The sequence below is a fragment of the Gopherus evgoodei genome, chromosome 1, assembly GCF_007399415.2.
Source record: "Gopherus evgoodei ecotype Sinaloan lineage chromosome 1, rGopEvg1_v1.p, whole genome shotgun sequence".
In the NCBI taxonomy this organism is placed as follows: domain Eukaryota; kingdom Metazoa; phylum Chordata; order Testudines; family Testudinidae; genus Gopherus; species Gopherus evgoodei.
Genome location: NC_044322.1, coordinates 235,132,824 through 235,158,202, shown reverse-complemented (window position 1 = coordinate 235,158,202; position 25,379 = coordinate 235,132,824). Strand labels below are relative to the sequence as shown.

The 25,379-nt window shown below is 45.9% G+C and overlaps 1 protein-coding gene across 2 annotated transcripts in view; it reads left to right on the top strand.

Annotated features, from left to right (window-relative positions):
• ATXN10 (ataxin 10) overlaps positions 1-25,379 on the top strand; it is a 181,968-nt gene that overhangs the window by 50,347 nt on the left and 106,242 nt on the right. Inside the window, exons 4-5 of one of the 2 annotated variants that reach the window (XM_030539591.1) lie at positions 15,581-15,677; positions 24,464-24,628. In XM_030539591.1, the coding sequence (XP_030395451.1) occupies positions 15,581-15,677; positions 24,464-24,628 (262 nt within the window). The remainder of the gene's footprint in view (positions 1-15,580; positions 15,678-24,463; positions 24,629-25,379) is intronic. The other variant, XM_030539598.1, reaches the window with a different exon arrangement.

Below are 25,379 nucleotides of genomic sequence, written 5' to 3'. Positions count from 1 at the left end.
GTTCTCCCCAAGGAATGCAGCGTCATCATGAAACTTTCGCATATTGCTGAGTCTTTGCATTTGCCAGAGCATATTCTCCATTTATAAGAACCTTTAAATCACAATGGAAAAAAATCTTTTCTGAAATAGGGTTTATCCATGTATCAAAAGTGACATCTCTGCACATGTAATTTCGTAGTGGTTGACCATCAAGTTAAAAATAGTCTCTTCGACCACACACACTGCTAGGTTTTTCAAATTAAAATTTAGCTGTACCCACAGCCACAAAATTATTTGTTAAAGACAATGCCTATGGACACCAGTGTTTGTGGGAGGAACTGAAGCCTTTCTCAAATATATTGCTGTTAGGAAAATAATGTGTTTTATAGATTTTATGTGGATCTTACATGAGTAGTCTCTCTCAAATGCTAGCTAATGCAATTGGAAACAGAGGGTGGAGTTTTATTTTTAGCTGCCTAAACGCCCATTCGTTTTCAGGAAAAAGTGAAATATACTTTTTTTGTTTTTATAAAAACCCATGGTTTATTGCAGGGGGAAACCTTTTTTTTAGCTAAGATAGATTGTAATGAAGTCAGACTAGTTGCTTTCCAACTTGCTTTCAGGCTTCTGTTTCGCTGTGTTTTTTATTCAGTCCATTTCAGCATCGGTGGATGTTTCATCTAGTGACTCATGAGCATGGTACAGCAATCAAGCCTGATGCAGTTATAGCATCAACCTCACCCCCAGCATGGAAGCTAAAAGTTGGGGAAAATCTTTCACTGTTGTTGTTAGTACAATGCTCCTTTAAAAAAATAAAAAGTATGCCCAACATAATGGCTTCCACCTTATGTCATCAGCTGGGTTTTTAAACCCAAGACTGTCAACACCATAGCACAGGCGTCTTGAGTTAAAGGAATAATTGTATTAGATGGCAGCAATAGTAGGTGATTTATCTTCTACGTAGCCTTTCTATTAGAAAGAGAGAGAGACGCAACACACACACATTACAAGCATGTTACGCAAGCATAGCTAGTCTTTCTCAGATGTTCAGTTCCAGAATTAATGAGCTGGAAAAAAAATTCTGGTAATATCATACACTGGTATACCAAAAATACTTTGTGTCTGTTTGATCTTGTACCATGTTGATTCTTAGAGGTGTCAAGGTGTGATTTTCCCACTCTGAACCTTAGCATCCAAAAGATGGGGTACCTGCATGAACCCCTCTAAGCTTAATTACTAGTTTAGAAATGATAGAGCTGCCACCACCCAAAAATATAGTGTTTTGGGACACTTTCTGGCCCCTAGACCCAAACCCCTTGGATCTCAAAACAAAGGGAAATTAACCATTCCCCTCTTTTCTTCCTCCCAGATTCTCCCCTCCCTGGGTTACCCTGGGAGATCACTGTGATTCAAACTCCTTGAATCTTAAAACAGAGAGGAAATTCACCTTCCCCCCCTTCTCTCCCCCTCCCAGACTCTCCCTGAGAGAGAGACAGTGATCCTAACACAAAGAGAAATCCGGCTTTTCCTCCCTCCTTTCTCTCCTTTCTTCCACCAATTCTCTGCTGAGACTGGACCTCGTCTCCCTGGGGTCTCGCACAAAAATAAAAAAAAAAAAACAATCAGGTTCATAAAAAGGAAAAGCTTTTAATTAAAGTAAGGGGAAAAAAAAGTAAAAATTATCTCTGTAAAATCATAATGGTCTTTCAGCTTATAGACACTAGAGAGAAGCCTCCCCCCAGCACAAATACAAGTTGCAGCAAACAGAGATACAATCCTTCCAGCAAAATACTCATTTGCAAATAAGAAAAACAAACAAACATAAATCTAGTCCACTTGCTACCTATTACTTACTATTTGAATAGAAAAAACTTTTTCAAAAAATTGGAGAGTCTGTATACAAGTCTGGTCCCTCCCAGACCCCAGAAAGAACAAAGAAAACCCCCAAAAGCACAAAGGCTTCCCTCCACCGTGATTTGAAAGTATCATGTCTCCTGATTGGTCCTCTGGTCAAGTGTTCCAGGTTTACTAAGCTAGTTAATCCTTAACAGGTAAAAGAGACATTAACCCTTAACCTTTCTGGTAATATCATAGACTGGTATACCAAAGATACTTTGTGTCTGTTTTATCTTGTACCATGTTGATTCTTAGAGGTCAAAACACGTTTGTCATTTCAGATGTAGCGTGACTGATCTCTGTTTTCATATGACGAAAAAAGTGCTTGACAGCGCTAGAGATGGTTGTTTTAGGAGCAACGGATGTAACTTGTGAGATTCGTTTTGCCTACTAGTACTAGAAAGGCACGTACAACCATAGTATTTCTTGGTGGTGTTGGTATCCCAGCTAAATTTGTTAGCCAAATCTCTGGATTCTCAAATATTGTAAGAGAAATTAAGTACTAGCTGTTGACAGTGTATTTTGGAGGCTTGATAGCCATCTTTCAGATGAGACATAAAATGGAATTCCTGACATTCTGTGGCTTAAAATCCGAAGTTTTCAAATAGTAGGCCTACTAAACCCAGTGCCCTGGCTAGATTTCAAGTGGGGGTAATTACATTTTTGCCTCCTGAAAATTCTCCATTAGTTTAAATTGGATAGGTTGTAGTATTCTTAATTTGCTGTGTTAAATTATTGTGTAGAATCACTGGTAATGGACCTGACCCTATAACTATAGTTACAATTTTGAATAATCCTTACTCTCAAAGTAGTTCCATTGGCTTCAGTGTCAACTGAAGTATAGCTTTTTAGTGCAGTCAATGGGATTACTCGTGACTGTGGATTGTTTTCATTAGTAAAAGTTTGCAGGTTCAGGGCTTCTCATTTTGCTGCTTAGCTGTGAAAAATGACATTGATTTAATCCACATTTCTGCTACTAGTTTGTATTCTGTCATGCCTACTTATTTTACCAATTAAAATATGTTTTTACCACTACTGGATTCTTTTCTAGGTCATATATAAAATGTGATCTGTTCATCGGCTGCATGCTTCCCCTATACTTTTCTAATTCCAAGAAGAACTTGAGAAAGTGAAGACAATGTTAAAACAAGTTATTCATCAGCTGTGTGTGGACTGTGATTTAAGTGTGTCGATTGCTGAATAGTTCATGGGTGTTCGTGATCATATCTAAAATATGTCCATAGCAATCCAGTTTCTTAAGAACAGAACTTTAGAAAAGTTTCCTAGTTTATCAATCCATATTGCATCTCAGTTTATAATGGTCAAAATGAAATGAATTGGGATGCATCGCCCCACACCTTCATTAAAAGACTAGAGTGCAACAAAATTACTTCATATGTTCCTCAGAGTAGTTCTCCTCTTAGTACAGTATTATCTGACTTCACCAACGGATTTGCAAATGTTTCCCCAGGATCCATCTTCTTGGTGGTTTCTGATAGCCAAGAAGCCCTCCCATGCAATTTTTCCTAGAAGAGTAGTACTTCCATACTTGCTGTGCTTTGGCGAAGTTCTGACACAGGAGGAAGTAAGCCAGATGGATGAGAAAAGGGGAAGCTTAATGCTGATCAGAAAATAAGAAATGCAGATGTGCAGGAAAAGAGGAGGATAGAGATTTAAAACTCAACGTTTAATGAGAAGATGTATTTAAAAATGCATTACATAAGAAATACACAAATTTTAGACATTAAAAATAAAATTACTATTCCTTGAGCCCAAGTGGCCCAATTTTAGGCTTGGTTTCTATTTGTTCCCAAGGGGAGATGTGCTCAAACTTCTTTAGGAAATCTAGTTGCCTGGTGGAATAGCACCTTTCAACGAGATTCTGAATTTTACTTTTTGAAAACCTGGCAATCTCTGCTCCCACTATCTGCAGTAGGCCACTGTTTGTAATAACTTCATTTGAATATTTAATTTTAAGTTTCTGGGCCAAGCTATTGAGAGCTTGTCAATACTGCCAAAAGGGTATTTTTTAATTTTGTGGACTTTGTGGGTTGACATTCTCATTTTTTATTAATTTACATCTCTTCGCATTTTGGGGCTGGGGGGAGGGGTCTTGGATATTAACTTGCATGATATATCTTGTTCCCATACTTAAAATCCTTATTAGGAGAAGTCTGGAATAATTCTTCTGTAACAATAGTAGGAATCTGGCATGCTAAACGCACAAAGTAGTGCTAAAGCTGGAGACAAATTTACTTAGTGTATTGGTTCTGTACATTTGGGTACTTCCCTGGGGTACTTGTCCATGTACTGCTAGCAAATGTATCCGGTACCTGCAATGAGTGTCCACATGTGCTGTGCTGGGAATGGGTATATACTGTGCACAGGCATATACCCATGTCCATGCTGCCCTTTTTCAGTACACAAAGGTAGTGCTACCATTTCAGGGACAGTAGCCCAGAGTGCTTCACAGGTGACGCTGGGAACTGACTTGATGTACGTTGCTGGTACTGTATGCCAGTGGTTCTCAACCACGGGTACACGTACCTCTGTGGGTACACAGAGGTCTTCCAGGAGGTAGGTCAACTCATCTAGATATTGGCCTAGTTTTACAACAGGCTACATAAAAAGCGCTAGCCAAGTCAGTACAAACGAAAATTTCATACAGACAGTGACTTGTGTGTACTGCTGTCATAAATAGTTGAGGGTTAATGCCTCTTTTACCTGTAAAGGGTTAAGAAGCTCAGTAAACCTGGCTGACACCTGACCAGAGGACCAATAAGGGAACAAGATACTTTCAAATCTTGGTGGGGGGAAGTCTTTTGTTTGTGATCTTTGTTTTGGGGGTTGTTCGCTCTTGGGACTAAGAGGGACCAGACGTCAATCCAGGCTCTCCAAATCTTTCTGAATCAGTCTCTCATGTTTCAAACTTCTAACAGCCAGGCAAGTCATGTTAGTCTTATTTTTCTTTTCTCAACTTGTAAATGTTCCTTTTTGCTGAGAGGATTTTACCTCTGTTTGCTGTAACTTTGAACCTAAGGCTAGAGGGGGTTCCTATATAAATCTGATTACCCTGTCAAGTATTTTCCATCCTGATTTTACAGAGATGATTTTTACCTTTCTTTCTTTAATTAAAAGCTTTCTTTTTAAGAACCTGATTGATTTTTCCTTGTTTTAAGATCCAAGGGGATTGGATCTGGACTCACCAGGAATTGGTGGGGGAATGGAGAGGGGGGATGGTTAAATTCTCCTTGTGTTAAGATCCAAGGGGTTGGATTGGTGCTCACCAGGAACTTGGTGAGAGAGCCTCTCAAGGCTGCCCAGGGAGGGGAAGGTTTTGCAGGGACGGGAAGACACTGAAATTTCTGGATGGTGGCAGTGTTACCAGATCTAAGCTAGTAATTAAGCTTAAAAGTGTCCATGCAGGTCCCCACATCTGTACCCTAAAGTTCAGAGTGGGGGAGGAACCTTGACAACTGCTCTATATATAGTGTACACTGGAATGTAAGTACAATATTTATATACCAATTGATTTGTTTTATAATTATACATGCAAATGAGAAAGTAAGCAATTTTTCAGTAACGGTATGCTGTGCCACTTTTGAATTTTTGTGTCTAATTTTGTAAGCAAGTACTTTTTAAGTGAGGTGGAACTTGTGGGTATGCAAGACAAATCGGGCTCCTGAAAGAGCTACATCAGTCTGGAAAGGTTGAGAGCCATTGCTGTACACTGCCTTTATGCATTTAGCTATGGCAGCTCCCAGTTGCCTCTCCCTTCTGCCAGACGATGTTGAAGACGTGGAGCAAGTCCATGATGATGTGGCCCTGCTCCTGCTTTCAAGACAAAAGATCATGTAATGGATGGAATGAGTCCAGAAAAATTTGAGACACCGAAGATAGCTGACTGAGAGGGCAAATAAAACTCCAGTGGAGTCCAATGAAACAAATGTATTGAATGCTGAGATTGCACTGATATGCACATGGGTGGACTGCTGCTTTTGGTCCCGGAGAATAAGCACTGTGTGGCGGGACCACATCGTTTTGGAAATCTGGAACGACGACTAGCAGCTGCAGAACTTCCAAATGAGGAAGCAGATCTTCAAGGAGTTGTGCAAGCAGCTTGCACCAACCCTTGAGTTTCAGAGTCCTCGTTTTTGGAAACCCATACCTGTGCAGATATGGGTGGCTATTGCTCTTTGGAAGTTGGCCATAACTGACAACTACCAGTCAGGTGCAAACTAGTTTAGTGTTGAGAAGTCAACTGTTGCGGTGTTGGTTGTACAGGTTTACCATGGTATCGATACTCTTATTTGCCCATGGGTGGTTGCCATAACTACAATCCGTGAAATTATAGTGGGATTTCAGGAAAATGAGTTTTCTGAACTATGCTGGGGCCATGGACAGAACCCACATTCCAGAAAAATTTTTTCCACTGAAAGGGGCCAGTGAATTCATGGTTACTAGTCACTCATTTTCCAAGGCTTAATGTGGATCACAGGGATTGGTTCATGAACACCAACACTGCACACATGGGAAGGGTCCTAATGCCAGGTTGCTCAGGAGATCAGGATTGTACCACATTGTGGAGGAAGGGACTTTCCCCTGCAAAACAATGTGGGTCTGCATGGTGTTTCTGTCCCCACATTGCCATATTAGGAGTGGGTCATGAAGCCATACCCTGACATTGCCACTCTAAAGAACAGGGAAATTCAACTATAGCTGCAGAATGCTGGTGGAGTGCGCCTTTGGGCATCTGAAAGCTTGTTGGCAATGCCTACGGGACTGTCTGAATGCCTGTGTAGCCAATGTGATTTGCATTATGGTGGCGTGCCATGCCTTGTACAACATTTCTGAGGCTAAAGGGGAATACTTCTGGAGCAAGTGGGCACAGGACAGATCTGGTTTTCAAAGCCGATAAGGCAGCCAGATCCCACACTGCTCCTGGCTTTCGATGTGCCAGGGAAACTCATGATGCCATTTGCTTGCACATTGTGGATCAGTGTGGAGCCAGAAAGTGACTTGGGACTGTTTTGAAGGACAGTATTGTGACACTGTGTGGTGCTGCTGGAAAAGCTCAAAAGAGCATTGCCATGTACTTGTGTTATAACATCTTTCTGTGGGTCTCGATCTAGCAGCTAATGTATTCACTGACTATTGGGTGAGGGCTCTCAAGGTTAACGCCTTTGGCCATGGTTTCGTGCCACAGAGAGCATATATGCAATGTAAGGCCATCATTGGGCATTGTGTTGGTTATATGTTAACAACTCTGTTTCAGTGTGCTTTATGGAGAACAAAAACAACAGGAGTACTTGTGGCACCTTAGAGACTAACAAATTTATGTCAGCATAAGCTTTCGTGGGCTTCAGCTCACTTCTTTGGATGCATAGAATGGGACATACAGACAGAAGATATTTATACATACAGAGAACATGAAAAAGTGGAATTACGCATACCAACTGTGAGAGTCCAATCAGTTGAGATGAGCTATCATCAGCAGGAGGAAAAAAAAACAAAAAACCTTTGAAGTGATAATCGAGATGACCCATAGAAGGTGTGAGGAGAACTTAACGTGGGGAAATAGAATCAATTAGTGTAATGACCCAACCATTCCCAGTCTCTGTTTAAACCTAAGTTAATTGTATCTAATTTGCATATTAACTCGAGTTCAGCAGTCTCTCTTTGGAGTCTGTTTTTGAAGTTTTTGTTGCAAAATTGCCGCCTTCAAGTCTGTCACTGAGTGGTTAGAGAGGCTGAAGTGTTCTCCCACTGGTTTTTAATATTATGATTCCTGATACCAGATTTGTGTCCATTTATTCTTTTGCGTAGAGACTGTCCGGTTTGGCCAATGTACAGGGCAGAGGGGCATTGCTGGCATATATCATGTTGGTAGATGTGCAGGTGAACGAGCCCCTGATGGCTTATCTGATGTGATTAGGTTCTATGATGGTGTCACTTGAATAGATATGTGGACAGAGCTGGCATCAGGCTTTATTGCAAGGATAGGTTCCTGGGTTAGTATTTATGTTGTATGGTGTGTGGTTGCTGGTGAGTTTTTGCTTCAGGTTGGGAGGCTGTATGTAAGTGAGGACTGGCCTGTCTCCCAAGATCTGTGAGAGTGAGGGATCATCTTTCAGGATAGGTTGTAGATCTTTGATGCGCTGGACAGGTTTTAGTTGAGGGCTGAAGGTGATGACTAGTGGTGTTCTGTTGTTTTCTTTGTTGGGCCTGTCTTGTAGTAGGTGGCTTCTGGGTACTCCTCTGGCTCTGTCAATCTGTTTTTTCACTTGAGCAGGTGGGTATTGTGGGTATTATGGAGAACAATTAAGCATTGTTAACATAATTTAACTTAAAAATGGTTCTGTAACATTTTGGGAGGTGTTTAGCACATTTCTTCTTCCCAGTATTTTCTGACACTGTAGCTCACAGCATTTGTCAAGAGATAAGCATGAATTACTCCTAGGGTTGCAAATGGTGGACTGTTTGGTGTGGGTGGAGGAGCTGTAAAAACAGATATCTTCGGTGTTAATTTACTTCTGTTTCTTTTGTCTGTATTGTCAATTAAGTTGTTAACAAAGCCATAAAGATGCTTCAGTTAAAGTCTCTTCTGATTTTCATTCTGGTGCTTTGGACAGTAACAGGTTGTCATAAACAGATAGCTAAGGGTTAATGTCTCTTTCACCTGAAACACCTGACCAGAGAACCAATCAGGAAACCGGATTTTTTCAACTTTGGGTGGAGGGAATTGTGTGTCTGAGTCTTTTGTCTGCCTGCCTGCTTTCTCTGAGCTTTGGAGAAGTAGTTTCTGTTTTCTAATCTTCTGTTTCTAAGTGTAAGGACAAAGAGATCAGATAGTAAGTTCTATGGTTTCTTTTCTTTGGTATTTTCATGAATATAAGTGCTGGAGTGCTTTGATTTGTATTCTTTTTGAATAAGGCTGTTTATTCAATATTCTTTTAAGCAATCGATCCTGTGTTATATCATCTTAATACAGAGAGAACATTTGTATGTATTTTTCTTTCTTTTTTATATAAAGCTTTCTTTTAAGACCTGTTGGAGTTTTCTTTACTTCAGGGAAATTGAGTCTGTACTCACCAGGGAATTGGTGGGAGGAAGAAATCAAGGAGTCTCTCTGTGTAGTTTCACAGAGCTTGTGTCTGTGTATCTCTCCAGGAGCACCTGGAGGGGGGAAGGGAAAAAGGATTATTTCCCTTTGTTGTGAGACTCAAGGGATTTGGGTCTTGGGGTCCCCAGGGAAGGTTTTTCAGAGGGACCAGAGTGCCCCAAAACACTCTAATTTTTTGGGTGGTGGCAGCAGGTACCAGGTCCAAGCTGGTAACTAAGCTTGGAGGTTTTCATGCTAACCCCCACATTTTGGACGCTAAGGTCCAAATCTGGGACTAAGGTTATGATACAGGTATTTCACAAGTCAGTTCATTGTCATGAACCCTGGTGTTTGTTTTTGTTTTTACAGAAGGAAATTTATGGTTAGGGGAAGGAAGGATGGTGGGTAGGACTAAATTCATTGCATTTCTTTAGCACCACATGTTTACAGAAATCAGTCCTGGTGTGAATCCTGCTGCCCCATCCCAAATGTATGGGAATTATCATGTTGCTCATGCTTGGGAAGCAAGGTGCACACCCAAGTGAAGTGAACTGTAACTTTTTATTTACAGATGTGTATCAAACATAGAGCTTGTGACGGTTTGTGATGGGAACAAATGATCAGAACACCTGATCAAATTCCTTGAGGAGTGGGCAAACATTACTGTTTGTCCAGTGGCACCTTTTAAAGATTAACAGATTTATTTGGGCATAGGGTTTTGTGAGTAAAACCTCCCACTTCTTCAGATTCATTGAGTGAAAATCACAGATACAGGCATAAATATACTGGCACATGAAGACAAGGGAGTTACCTTACAAGTGGAGAACCAGTGTTGACAAGGCCAGTTCAGTCAGGGTGGATGTAGTTAGTCCACTCCCAATAATTGAGGAGGAGGTGTCTATACCAAGAGAAGGAAAATTGCTTTTGTAGTGAGCCAGCCACTCCCAGTCCCTATTCAAGCCCAAATTAATGATGTTAAGTTTGCAAATGAATTGTAGCTCTGCAATTTCTCTTTGAAGTGTATTAAGTTTTTTGTTGAAGGATGGCTACGTTTAAATCTGTTATTGACTGTCCAGGGAGATAGAGTTCTCCTTCTGGCTTTTGTATATTACCGTTATTCATGTCTGATTTGTGTCCATTTATTTTATGTAGAGATTGTCCGGTTTGGCCAATGTACTTGGCAGAGGAGCATTGCTGGCACATGATGGCATATATCACATTAGTAGATGTGCAGGTGAATAATGGTGTGGCCGATGTGGTTGGGTCCTCTGTCGCTAGAGTATATATGGGGACAGAGTAGTCATTGGGTTTTGTTACAAGGATTGCTTCCTGGATTAGTGTTTCTATGGTGTGGTGGTGTGTTGCTGGTGAGTATTTGCTTCTGGTTGGGGGGCTATCTGTAAACAAGGACTGGCCTGCATCCCAAGGTCTGCGAGAATGAAGGATCATTTTCTTGGATAGTTTGTAGATTGCTGATGATGTGCTGGAGAGGTCTTAGCTGGGGGCTATACGTGATGGCCAGTGGTGTTCTGTTATTTTCCTTATTGGGCCTGTCCTGTAGTAGGTGACTTCTGGGTACCCATCTTGCTCTGTCAATGTATTTCCTCACTTCCCCAGGTGCGTATTATAGTTTTAAGAATGCTTGATAAAGATCTTGTAGGTGTTTGTCTCTGGTGCAAATGCTGTTGTATCTTAGGGTTTGGCTGTAGACAATGGATCACGTGATGTGTCCTGGCTGGAAGCTGGAGTCATGTAGCTAAGTATAGTGGTCAGTAGGTTTCTGGTATAGGGTGGTGTTTGTGACCATCACTTATTTGCACTGTAGTGTCCTGGAAGTGGATGTCTTGTGTGGACTGGTCCAGGCTGAGGTTGATGGTGGGGTGGACGTTGTTGAAATACAGATGGAAATCTTCAAGGGCCTCCTTCCCATGGGTCCTTATGATGAAGATGTCATCAGTGTAGCAAAACAGAGGAAGGGGCGCTAGGGGGCGAGAGCTGAGGAAGCTTTCTAAGTCAGCCATAAAAATATTGGCATACTGTGGGGCCATGTGGGTACCCATAGCAGTGCTGCTGACTTTAAGGTTTAAATAACAGATGTAAAAGTAGCCATCCTTCAAGAAAAAAACTTAAAAAAAAACAACAACCAGACTTCAAAGAGAAACTGCAGAGCTACAATTCATTTGCAGACTTAACACCATTAATTTGGGCTTGAATAGGGACTGGGAGTGACTCGTTCACTACAAAAGCAATTTCTCCTCTCTTGGTATAGATACCACCTCATCTATCTCATCAATTATTGGAAGTGGACCACATCCACCCTGACTAAAATGGCCTTGTCAATACTGGTTCTCTACTTGTAAGGTAACTCCTTTCTCTTTGTGTGCCTGTATATTTATGCCTGCTTCTGTAAATTTCACTCCATGCATCTGAAGATGTGGGGTTTTTACCCACAAAAGCTTATGCTCAAATAAATCTTAGTCTTTAAGGGTGCCACCGGACTCCTCATTGTTTTTGTGGATACAGACTAACATGGCTACCCCTCTGATACATTACTGTCTGTGGAGATGTGCCCTTGCTCTTAACTATCCTATTGCTGTGACAAGGGTGAATAGCTGCAGAATATTGTGCTGGGGGACAAACTGGGATGGAGCCTTTTTGGAGTTTGGGGACCAAACACAGGCTGGGCTATAGAGGCTGACTTGGGCCCATCATTCCCCTCCTGCATGCTCTGGAGGGTTCCACATGATAGGGATTTAAGGTGCCAGTGCAGGAGGATAGGCTGCCTGTCCATCATGCTGCTCCTCAGCAAGGGTCGCGGGGGGATTCAGTGCCTCAGCAGAAGCCTGGATCCCAGGAGGATGAAGAGGAGGAGAAAAAGGTGTTGCCTGTCCCTGGAGAGGAGCAGCAGCCACAGTGGTGGTCAGGACCCAAAAATGTTCTCCCACCAGTTGTACCAGTTATTGCATGAGTGCATGGTCCCATTCCCTCTTGACATATTCCCTCTCCATGAAACAGTTCATCACTGCCTGCTCCTGCCGTAGAGCACAATCCTCCCTTGCCTGAAGGAACCCAAACTGTGCCTGACTCCTTGGCTATGTCCACATTACACTCACAGCAGTATAACTTACATCACTCAGGGATGTGAATAAGTCACCCCCCCAACTGACTTGAATTACACAGACCTAAGAACCTGAATCATCGCCGCAAGCCAATTGTCTCTCCACTGCCAAAAGGCACGGCACTGTGTTTGAGCAACTGCTGAAGAGCATGATTCACCCATCCCTGCAGAAATTGGGAGAAGCAGAGTGGTTTGGGGTGGGAAGAGGCCACTCACCAGAGACTGGGATTGGTAATAAATATCTGAAGTGGGCACAGGCTGAATGTACTACTATAACATTCCTCAGACAACCCAAGTGGTTCCCTTTCCCTTCCCAGACTTAGGTAGGTCTGTAGGCAAGCAACCCAGCAGACCCATCTGCTTCCACATGGCTACCATTGTATAGGGAGAGAGACTGGCAGGGAGGGAGAGAGGTGGTGTTGGGTCTTTGCACAAGTATCAGAAAGTTGTTCTTTTCTCACTTGGGCCCTTTCAAAACCTGACTCTCCCCTCCCTTTCCCCTGGGTTTGCACAGCCCAGGGACTGTTATTGTACTGGCTGAGAAATGCACAGCCGCGGAGGCACAATAACTGCTTATTAGGACTATAACAGACTGCTAAATGCTTTATAGTGATTCATAGGATTTAAATGAAGTCACTGATTTACAGCTGTATCTTGTTTGGGATTCATGTTGGAATAGAGTGGAGAAAAGGGAGTAGTTGTTTGGGGTGGGGGGCAGTAGTTTCAGGCATATATTACTGGAGCAAGAGGGGATTTTTCAGGGGGACATGGGGTGTATTGTAACTTACCAGCCTGGGGTTCCGGTTCCTGCAGCAGCTTGGGGTCCTCCTCAGGCTACCTGGGGATTTTCCTCAATTGGGTCCATTAGGTACAGGTGCAGAATCACATGCTTATCTTCCTCAGAGTCTCCAGGGGCTTAGGTCCCTGCTGCCTCCTTTCCATGAGGCTGGCAGGGTTGAGGAGGGGTTGAGAGTCCCTTCAGGCTCTGTACTCACGGCCCTGGAGAACATCCAGTTCAGCTCATCATAGTAGGGGCATGTGCTAGGTCTCCTCCTGGAGTGATTGTTTGGAGTCCTCTACCGTCCATTACAGGAGTCTGAGGTGCCTCATGGATGGAGTCTGGTGAATGTGTGCCTCTTCCAGCATCTGCGAAATGTCCTGGTACAGGTGTATGTGCCTGCTGACCCATGCAATTCTGTGGAGAATGGTTTACTGTGCCCACACATTGATTGAACCCTGGGTGTGGTCTGGAGACCAGGCAGCAGCTCTTGGAATATGCTCCATGGTGACTCTGCTGATCAACAGAGTTCACAGGAGAACTGATCTGAAGTGTTCAGGGCCACTGGCAATGGTGGGAGGGACCTTTATACCTTTTGGGTAAGAGTCAGGGAGCAAAGGGATAAGTGCATCATGGGAGTGGCTCTAGGGGACTCTCAGTACTCGTGACCTGGTACAGATCTCTTGCTCCCATCCATGTTGCACTGTAAAACAGCTTGGGACCCATACCAGAGATAGGTGTGCACATACCTACACCCCTCGTGCAAGTGTTCACACTGTGTGCACTCCTTCAAGAACGTGATTCAGACATGGACAATGGGGCCCAACACACAGGTAACTATTTACAGTTGTAAGTTCAGACGTAGCCCAGAAGTGAAACCTTAAGGTGTTGAGTATCTCGAAGTAGTTTGCCAAATTACCTACAAATAAAGTGGGTAATGAGTGAATCAGATTGTTTGTTGGGGTTGCTTTTTGAGGGTCTACGTGCTGCAATATATTTTTCATAATCTAAGATGATTTTTCCCATCTTGTTCCCTTGTTTCATGGTACAACATAAAGGTAGTTACTCTTAGACTTGCTGTGCAGCGGTACAGTTTGTCTAGTTACTATGAACTTGCCATTCATATTCCTGAGTGTTTTGGGGAATTGCCCTGTATTTCACAAGCTGTTCTTGAGAAGATAGGGATGTAACTGGTATAAGAGATGGAAGGAACTTGAAAATAAATACTGGTATTTTTCTACTGTATGTTTATTGGGGTTATCAGTATTCTGTGCTACCTGTAGTTTTGTCCACTGCTTACGGACAAGCTAGTTCTGTAGTCACTTACATGGCTGACATACATACTTCCAGCCCAGTGGTCCCCAATGCAGGGCCCGTGGGTGCCATGGCGCCTGCCAGGGCATTTATGTGCGCCCACCTAGTGCCCAGCAGGGGAGAGAAGCCACGGCCTTGCCCCTGCCAGGAACAGAGAACTCTGGGGCTGCAGGCTTCATTCTATGTTAAAGTAAGAATAATAAATAAAATATATTTGGACCAGCAGTTCAACAATGTTTAACTTTTTAAAAATAAATAGGATGAAAACTGTTTCTATGATATTTATTTTGTAAAAATGCCTTAATTTTTCTTACACGTAGATAAAAAAGAGCAAATTCACATGGTAAGGTGAAAGAGTAATTGCCAAATAATTTATGAATACCTTTTACATGTAAAATTACCCTTACCCTTTTTATCTTATGGATTCATATATTATATTAAATATGAGTTTTTGTATATTTAATGTACAGATACAAAAGAGCCTTGAAAAATTGTTGGCGCCCACCACACACTTCTGAAAACATGAATGTGTTACTGGCCACAAAAAGGTTGGGGACCACTGTTCCAGCCCCTTTAGAGCCTTGTTCACATGTCCAGGCATGTAGGCAGGTGGTGCAGCTTTGTAACCTGCCATTCAAAATCTGCTTGGATGTACAGAGGTGTTGGCTACTTTGCTATTTTATTTGAGGGTAGGAAGGGCTCCATTCCATTTGAGGCAATATAATTAGGCCTACTGCCACCACCATTTACTCTTTCTTCTTTATGGCGCCACACATAGTGAAATGAGCTGGTGTATTTTCCCATGGCTGAAGAAATTTGGAGAGGAACGAGAACTGTATTGCTGAAGCTGCTAGCAGCTTCAGAATTAGTTTCATGTTCAGTTCAGGGAATGTGCATGGACTTCTCTGCTACTAGCCAGCAGAGCTGTCGTCCCAGAATCAGATACTGAAAAAAGCCACCACAAATATGGAAGACAAAATGGCCATTGCAATGTGGCAACTGCTGCTCCTTCCTGCAGCAAACTTACTGTACTTGTACTTCCATTGATCTTTCTTCTCAATCCCTTCCTCTGCAGTGGCTATCATTCATATTCAGTAAAATTGTTAGCCAGTGTTTCTTAAAACAAATCTTTTTTTTTTTTAATCTGTCATTTTGGGGTGTATCATGTGCTTTATGGAATTTTTGAGTACAAAATTAATTCACTATATAAGCAAAGCAAATATGGGGGAAATATATATATAGTATGAGAAATATGTTTTAGAGCTACATAAATATTGTCTCGATTTTCTGAAATGGATGGCTTTCATATAGATATGTATTGATATTTGCACAGAGTTTATTAATCTTTGATATCTCTCTGAATTTCCTGTTAACATGTGTTCTTTTTCCTCAGCTTTACGTTGTAGCCTGCAGTTTCTTGGAAACCTTGCAGCAGGAAATGGAGATTCCCAAAATAGCATTTGGAAGTGCGCTTTCCCAAATCTTTTCTTGTAAGCATTTACATGAGTTTTTCTAATGTAATCCCTATGGTTATTTTTAGATCTTTTGTACATATTTGCTACTTTACTAGTGCCGTAATGCTTTGAAAAATAACTTTGGTGAGAATAGACCCATTGAGACCATATCCTGTGGATGTATTTGTGTTACTCAACCTCAGGAGTCAGGACCTGAAAAACCTTCTTATTCTGAACTGACAATAGACTGGTTTCTTGGGTAAGAGACTGCAAGAAGATCTGTGTAAATGATCTGCTTCAATTGCTGAGATCTTGTTCAGAGACCTTTACAGAGAGGAATGCTGTAATAATTTCTGAGAACCTGACTCTGCCCATCTTCAGATTGCTGCCACATAAACATGATCGTTATTGTTGCAGGGAGGGGATGGAGAAAGGCGAGTGAAAGTAAAACAAAAAAAGCCTCTGAATGTTGTTGACATACATAGGAAGTATTGCACACTTACGTATGTTGATGCATATCTATAGAGTGGATTTGGCCAAAATTACTGGATCAAGCTTACAACAACATATAGCTTTTCAATTACTTTTTTTTATTTACAGTATTTTATTAGATCTGGCCTGAAATATCTTGTGGGATTGGTTTGCTTTTAATAAAAGTGCGCATCAGCTATACAGTGTTTCACAGTTTTGATTTTAAGGCATGCTTATCTTAATTGACAATCGTTCCGCCCTGAAATCTTCATGGACCTAGATTGGGATGGGCAAACTTTTTGGCCCAAGAGCTCACAGAATTGGGGTGGGGGTGCAGATTCTGGAGTGGGGCTGGAGATGAGGAGTTTGGGGTGTAGGAGGATGCTCTGGACTGGGACTGAGGGTTTCGAAGGGTGGGAGGGGGATCAAGGCTGGGGCAGAGGTGCTGAAGGGGTGCAGGTTCTGGCTGGGGGTATGGGCTCCGAGGTGGGACTGGGGATGAGAGGTTTGTGGGGCAGGAGGGTGCTCTGGGCTGGGATTGAGAGGTTTGGAAAGTGAGAGGGGGATGAGGGCAGGGGGTTGGGGCATGGTGAGAGGCTTAGCAGCGCTTACCTCAAGTGGCTCCCAGAAGCAGTGGTGGTTCTTTGAGTCATTGCTCATATCCATTCCAGGTAGGTGTGCGCGCCGTGCGTGCACATTTGCCGGAAACTTTTTACCCTAGCAACTCCAGTGGGCCGGCAGGTCGCCCCCTAGAGTGGCGCCACTATGGCACTTGATATATACCCCGGCCGGCCCGCCCGCTCCTCAGTTCCTTCTTACCGCCGTGTCGATTGCTGGAACTGTGGAGTGCGGCTTGCTGTCCTCCACGTCCCTAGCTCTCCCTTGTACACTGTTAGTAGTTGTAGTTGTAAATAGTTTCAAAAACCATTTAAGGTAGTATAGTAGTTAGTTGTTTATTGTATATAGTTGTAGAACTTATTCGCGGGGTGGGCCGTTGCCCTTCCTGGCGCCCGGCACTGGGCTCATGCCTGGTTTGCCAGGCTTCAAGCAGTGCTCGGCATGCAAGAAACCGATGCCGACTAGCGATCCCCACAACGCGTGCCTCAAGTGCCTGGGGGAATCGCACATCACTGAGAAGTGTCGTATCTGCAAGACCTTTAAGCCTCGCACAAAGAAGGAGAGGGATCAAAGACTCCGCGCTCTCTTAATGGAAGCGGCACTGACTCCGGTAGCGGCAGCACAACCGGCCACCTCTACTCTGGCACCGGACCGCGCCGGCACCGGCAAGACTCCCCGGCACCGTCCATCCCCGGCACCGGGAACTGATCCAAGACCCTCGACGTCTGCAACACCATCTAGGCAGGCTTGAGTGGAATGCCCGGCACCTACCTTGGCCACGGCACCGCCTGCAGGGTTGCTGTTGACTCTGGGCCCAGAAGGTCCGTCAAGTCCGGCCCCTCCTAGCTCCCCCTTGAGATCGGGGGTCGAGCTGTTAGTCCCATCTACGCCGGAGACCTTCGCCTCAGCACGGGACTTGATAGTGCTCACTGAGCCATTGCAGCCTCAAACCACGGTACCCCCGGGGCGGGTAACCTCCAGAGACAAGCCAATGCTGAGAGCGCCGTCTCGGGAGTTCAGGCACCGATCGCCCTGGAGACGTGAACGCTCGCGCTCTTGGCTCCGTTCGCAGTCCCGGCACCGTTCTCCTCGGCGGTACCGGTCGCACTTGCGGCGCCGGTCAGCATCTGCACGGTCCCGGTCTGGCTCCTCTTACCACCGGCAATGAGACTCTAGGAGCTGTTCACCTCGGCGTTCAGCTCCTCGGTCGACCTCCCGGTACCGCGTCGGTGGCAGATCGCGGTCCCCAGTGCCATCCCGGCACTGCGCTGAACGCAGATCGCGGTCCCACTCTTGGCACAGACTTCGAGGCAGATCCCGATCCGGATCCCGGCACAGACTACCACACCGTTCCCGGTCCCGATCCCGGCACCGGCATGACTCACGGTACCGATCCTCGGCACCGAGGAGATTGTCGGCGTATAGAGAGGTCTATCAAACTGGCTCGGCGCCTCCATGGCCTTCAAGGGAACCATCCTTGTCCTCTCAGGCGGAGAGCGCCTATACACTGGGGCAGGACAGACACGCGGCCCTGTTTCAGGACCCTCCGCCTCAAGAACGAGGGCCTCAGCAGTGGGGGTTTTGGACCCCCTGGGCGTACCGCCAAGCCCAGGGTCCACAACATATCACTCCCCGCCCTGCGGCAGAACGCAGGCCACCAGAGGCAACTCTGTCTTGACCCCCTCCCTCCCCGGAAGCAGAAGACAGGTCCAGCCACCAGGACCCAGAGCTCCCTCCAGAGATGGAGGTGCAGTCCCAGACAGAACCCCCCGTGGACGCTCTGCTGCCAGGGGTCTCCTTGTCTTCTTCCCCTGATGAGGCGGTGGCAGGTACCTCGTCCTCCAGCCCTCCCCCTCTAGATCTTAGGGCACATCAGGACCTCCTCAGGCGCGTGGCGCAAAACCTAGACATTCAAGCAGAGGAGGTCTCTGAAATCGAGGACCCGGTGGTGAGCATCCTCTCCGCCGATGTACCCACCAGAGTGGCCCTGCCCTTCGTTAAGACTATTCAGGCCAGCGCCACCACTATCTGGCAGTCACCGGCCTCCATCCCTCCAACCGCTCGAGGAGTGGAAAGAAAGTACATGGCCCCCTCTAAGGGCTATGAATACTTACACGTTCACCCGACACCCTGCTCCCTTGTGGTCCAGTCGGTGAACGACAGGGAGCGCCATGGTCAAGAGGCCCCGGCGCCCAAGTCTAAGGAGGTGAGGCGGATGGACCTCCTGGGCCGTAAGGTCTATTCAGCGGGGGCGCTACAGCTCAGGGTCTCGAACCAGCAGGCCCTCCTTAGCTGCTACTCTTTTAACTCCTGGGTAGCGGCGGACAAATTTACAGAGCTGTTACAGCAGGATGCGCGTCAGGAATTTACCACCATTCTTGACGAGGGCAAAAAGGTAGTGAGGACCTCGCCGCAAGCCTCCTTAGATGCTGCGCACTCAGCCGCTCGGACCCTTGCCTCAGGGCTTACGATGCGCCGCATTTCCTGGCTCCAGGTCTCTGGCCTTCTGCCAGAGCTCCAGCATACTATCCAGGACCTCCCCTTCGAAGGCCAGGGCCTGTTTTCTGATAAGACAGACCCCAGATTAAAGGACCTTAAGGACAATAGGGTCATCATACGGTCTTTGGGGATGCATATGCCTGGGACACAGCGCAGACCCTTCCGAAAGCAGAACCAACAGCAGCAGCGTTGGCCATATCCTCAGTTCCGCCCGCGGTAGGACCTTAATAGGCGCCGCGGCAGGAACAGTAGGCGCAGACCGTCGGGCGGCCAAACGGGGCAAAACCAAGGCTCCGCCAAGGCCCCACCCAGACCCAAGCCTTCATTTTGAAGGTGCGCCCGAGGGCGCAGTACCAGTTTCCCCTTCGGATCCTTCCCCGCAGTTTTCCAACCGTCTTTCGTTTTTCCTCCAGGCGTGGACCCAAATAACATCGGACCGTTGGGTCTTGCGCACTGTACAGGCCGGAACCGCCTGCAGTTTTCATTGCCCCCCCCTCCCACCCCCACCCTCGTCCCTCTTCAGGGACCCCTCTCACGAGCAATTCCTCCGTCAGGAGGTGCAGATGCTCCTCGACAAGGGAGCCATAGAGGAGGTTCCAGAGAGCGAGAAGGGCAAGGGGTTTTATTCCTGCTACTTTCTAATCCCCAAGTCCAAGGAGGGCCTCAGGCCTGTCCTCGACCTGCGGGAACTCAACAAGTATATGATGAAGTTGAAGTTCTGTATGGTATTCCTTGGGACCATCATCCCATCCCTGGATCCTGGAGACTGGTACGCCACCCTCGACATGCAGGACGCTTACTTCCATATCGCCATATCTCCCCAGCACAGGCGTTTCCTTCGCTTTGTGGTCGACCGCCAGCATTATCAATTTGCGGTCCTCCCATTTGGCCTCTCTACGGCCCCGAGGGTGTTCACAAAATGCATGGCAGTTGTCGTCGCGTATCTTCGGTGCGGCCGCATTCATGTGTTCCCCTACCTCGACGATTGGCTGGTCCGGGGCACATCGGAGCTGCAGGTTTGCGACCACGTCCGCAGGATCAGCAGCCTCTTTGCTGCCCTAGGCCTCCTGATCAACGTGGACAAGTCTACTCTGCTCCCCACGCAGAGGATAGAGCTCATCGGGGCTATTCTGGACTCTACCCTGGCCAGGGCCTTGCTACCCTTGCCCAGGTTCCAGTCGCTATCAGCCATCATTCTGCGCTTGCAGGTGGCCCCGCTGACCTCTGTAAGAACACGTCTGGCCCTCCTGGGACATATGGCTGCCTGTATGTTCGTGACAGCTTATGCCCGACTCCGCATGAGGCCTCTTCAATCTTGGCTCATCGCGCAGTACCGGCTGGCCAGCCATTCGTTGGACACAGTTGTGTCCACCAAGGGGTGCTGGACTCCCTTCGGTGGTGGCTGGATCAGTCCGTAGTCTGTGCAGGGCTCCCGTTCCATCTGCCCCAACCCTCGGCATCCCTGACGACGGACACCTCAGATTTGGGCTGGGGGGCGCACAGCGGCGCACGAACTCAGGGCCTGTGGACCCCTCAGGAGCTGGACCCCCACATCAACATACGGGAGTTGAGAGCGATCCGTCTTGCTTGTCAAGTGTTCGTCCATCACCTTCAGGGTCGTTGTGTCGCGGTGTTCACCGACAACACGACGACCATGTTCTACATCAACAAGCAGGGCAGCACCAGGTCCTCTCCTCTATGTCACGAGGCGATGCGACTCTGGGAATTTTGTATAGCCCATGCCATTCACCTTTCCGCCTCCTATCTCCCGGGAGTGCGGAACACTCTAGCGGATCGACTGAGCAGGTCCTTCTACTCACACGAGTGGTCCCTCCGCCCGGACGTTGCCCTCTCACTCTTCCAGAGGTGGGGTCGTCCCCGGATGGACCTCTTTGCGTCCAGGGAGAACAGGAAATGTCAGACATTCTGCTCCTTTCAGGGTCGGGAGCTCGGGTAAATAGCGGATGCCTTCCTTATCCCATGGGCGACCCATCTGTTTTACGCATTCCCTCCCTTTCCACTGGTACACAGGGTCCTCCTCAAGGTGCACAGGGACAGAGCTCGCGTGGTTCTGATAGCTCCAGCGTGGGCCAGGCAACATTGGTACCCCATGTTGCTGGACCTCTCAGTAGCCAACCCAGTTGTCCTGCCCCTTCATCCGGACCTGATCACCCAGGACCACGGCAGGCTCTGTCACCTGGACCTTCGGTCTCTGCACCTTACGGCATGGCTCCTGTGTGGTTGACCGGCTCTGAATTATGCTGCTCTACCCCGGTTCGGGAGGTTCTCCTGGGCAGTAGGAAGCCTTCCACCAGGGCTACTTACTCGGCTAAGTGGAAGCGTTTCTCCTGTTGGTGTTCGGAGAAAGGTTTTCTCCCTACGGAGGTTCCCATCACCACTATTCTGGACTACATCTGGTTCCTCAAGGCCCAGGGTCTGGCGTTATTGTCCCTTCGTGTTCACCTAGAGGCTATCTCCACGTTTTATCCCGGAGGGGACGGACGTTCCGTCTTCTCCCACCCTATGGTGGCGAGATTCCTGAAGGGGCTGGAACGTCTCTATCCACAGATCCGTCCTCCTGGGATCTCAACCTGGTCCTAGCTCGGCTCATGGGCCCTCCATTTGAGCCGTTAGCGACTTGCTCCCTGCTCTACCTCTCATGGAAGACCGCCTTCCTAGTGGCCATCACCTCAGCTAGACGGCTGTCGGAACTACGGGCCCTCACAGTAGATCCCCCCATATACGGTCTTCCATAAAGACAAGGTGCAGCTGAGACCACACCCTGCCTTTCTACCCAAGGTGGTCTCAGCTTTTCACATTAACCAGGAAATCTTCCTCCCCGTCTTTTTCCCAAAGCCCCATTCGTCCTGCAGGGAGCAACAACTCCACTCGCTAGATGTCCGTCGGGCGCTAGCGTTTTATGTGGACAGGACCAAACCGTTCCGCAAGTCCCCCCAGCTATTCATGGTGGTAGCAGACCGGGCCAAGGGGCTACCAATTTCCTCGCAGAGGATATCTTCCTGGGTTACCTCCTGTATCAGGACCTGTTATGACCTGGCCCACGTTCCTGCGGGCCGTGTGACTGCACACTCTACCAGGGCACAGGTGTCATCGCTGGCTTTCCTTGCCCGCGTGCCGATCCAAGACATTTGTAGGGCGGCGACTTGGTCATCGGTCCACACACTGGCTTCCCATTACGCCCTGGTCCAGCAGTCCAGAGATGATGCGGCCTTTGGCTCTGCAGTACTCCATGCTGCGACTTCTCACTCCGACCCCACTGCCTAGGTAAGGCTTGGGATTCACCTACCTGGAATGGATATGAGCAATCACTCGAAGAAGAAAAGACAGTTACTCATCTTTGTAATTGGTGTTCTTCGAGATGTGTTGCTCATATCCATTCCACACCTGCCCTCCTTCCCCACTGTCAGAGTAGCCGGCAAGAAGGAACTGAGGAGCAGGCGGGCCGGCAGGGGTATATATCAAGTGCCATAGTGGCGCCACTCTAGAGGGCGACCTGCCGGCCCACTGGAGTTGCTAGGGTAAAAAGTTTCCGGCAAACGTGCACGCACGGCGCGCACACCTACCAGGAATGGATATGAGCAACACATCTCGAAGAACACCAGTTACAAAGGTGAGTAACCGTCTTTTTGTCCCTTCTCTGGCTTCTACGTGGAGGCATGGCCAGGTGGCGCTAAATGCTGCCCTGTCTGCAGGCACTGCTCCTGCAGCTCCCATTGGAGCGCCGAAGGGGGCCATTGGAGTGTGTAGGAGCCGAAGCGAGGCCATGTTGCAGCTTCACATACCCACGTGGTATGGCCCCCAACCCTGGGCCCTGGCTAGAGCGCTGAAATGGGGCCATGGTGCAGCTCGCGGGTCAGCTTCAAACAGCTCACGGCTGTAGTTGCCCACCCCTGACCTAGATACTGATTTTTGACTGAGTTATGGCAGGTCTACACTAGAAGTGCTAGATTGGTGCAGCTGCACCGCTAATGCCAATCTGATGAAGATGCTGTATAGCGACGGTAAAGAGCTTTCCTGTCAGCATAATTATTCCACTTCTGTGAGAGGTGGAAGCTATGTTGGCAGGAAAGTTGGTGGACAGTGCTTAGGTTGCTGAAATGTGTGTCGCTCTGACTGGTCTCTCAGAAAGGTACTGTGAGATATCTTCAGCAGACTTGGACGTCCAGGGGAGACTACATAGGATGGATTTGGAGAGAAAGTAGAGGGAGAATAAAAAGTTAGCTTATTTAGGAACATAAGAATTGCCATATTGTTTCAGACCTGGGGTTCATCTCGTCCAGTATCCTGTCTTTGGCAGTATCTCTACCAGGTGCTTCAAAGGAAGGTGTAAAAACCTCACAGTAGGCAGATGTAGGATAATCTGCCCTCCAACATTAATCTCATCCTTGTCTCTAATAGTTAAGTCCTGAAGCCCTAAGGCTTCAAAAATCACGAGTTAAGCCTCCAAAAAATCATGTTTGGCTTAAAAATCATGAAACTATATGTTGGGTTCTTTTTCTTGTTCGAGCTTTCATGGTGTGCTTCAGCCACGTTTTCAAACTTTTTTCTCCACAACTTTAAGGGCTAGAAATGTACTTTTTTTTTTTTAAATGAAAACTGAGATTCTCATGTAATTGATACAGAACCTACAATTTTAAGAAAAACACTAATTATTACAAGAGTCACAATACTAGCCTGGAAATTGGCAACAAATGTCCCTGTGTTGAATACTTTATATCCTGCCTGATAGCACTTTCTGCAGATAACTATAGTGGAACCTCAAGAGTTACAAACCTCCAGTCCCGAGGTGTTAATAACTCTGAGGTTCTACTGGTATGTTCTTTTTTGTCAAGTCTAGGCATCCCTGACTTCCGCTGAAGTTAGTGGGAATCAAGAGCACTTAGCGCTTTTTGGTTGGGGGTCTAACATGGAGGATAGGTATTACTTAAGATGAGGAAATATCTGTGATATTGTTTCTTCTATATTAAAAAGTCTTTATCTTTTGATGGTGAAAGGAATTACTTTTCAAAAAAACTTTACATTTTAATTTTAGCTTTGCAATTTTCCTTTGATCTCTAAGATTACTTGAAAATGGTTCTGTTTCATAGGTGCCATGTATTTCATCCCCTCTTACGCAGTTCATGAAGTTCTTCTTGTTTCCTTTCTTATTAAATACCACTGCTGCATTATTCCAGCTTGATCCTTAACAATAATATATATATATTTTTTTAAAGGATTTGCCTCAATCACCACGATGAGAAAATTATTACCTATTGCTGTATGGTACTGTTCACGTGCCTTGATTCAGAGAAAGTGAGAGAACTACTGGAGCAGAAGAACTTGAATGTAGCTCTTGCTGTTGTAAACGTCTATAGAAAGCAACTGGAGTCTGAATGGTCGTATGTATCTCTTTTTGATTTATTTAAATAGCATGGATAACTACTAAGATGCAAGTCTGATTCACATAAATCAAAACTGAAGACACAGAAAGTAACTGAACTCAGAAGTCTAGGTTGATTAGGATTCTATCATTTAGGGTGAGCAACCATTTTTGTCAACTTTGTATTGATTCTGCATTTTGGCTTTAAACTTACAAATGTGCATACCAAATTTGTGTGGAACAGAGATAAATTTGAGTCTAAAATGAGCAGCATACATCTAGTGAGTGAGTTAAGGGTCATATAATAAAAACTCATTACGTTTGCATGCTGGTTTGTTGCATCTCTCTTTGAATATCTGTTTGTAAAAACATGTATTAAAACATACTGGGTTTTGAAGTGGAAACTAAGCCAGGAAATAGTCTTTCACAGATTTTAGTATGTGGGGTATGACAGTAAGATTAATTAGCAATGAAACATTGCATACATTAGTTTTCTTGCCTGTCTTAAAAGTTCTAATGCAACATGCAACAATTAAACAAAAGTAGGACACAGGTGGTATGCTTGTGAATTTTCGATGTTTCATTTTATTAAAGAATATAATCAGTGGTTTTACCATGTTCAACTTTATATGTTTTTGCTAATAACTGTTACTATAAAACTGTGTTTTCAGTTATGAATTCGTGACATGTTTTCTCTTGCTCCAGCCTTTTCATCAGGATGCAAATAATCCAGTGCCAAGGGGTAATTCTCTCCAGCACACTCCCTTTTG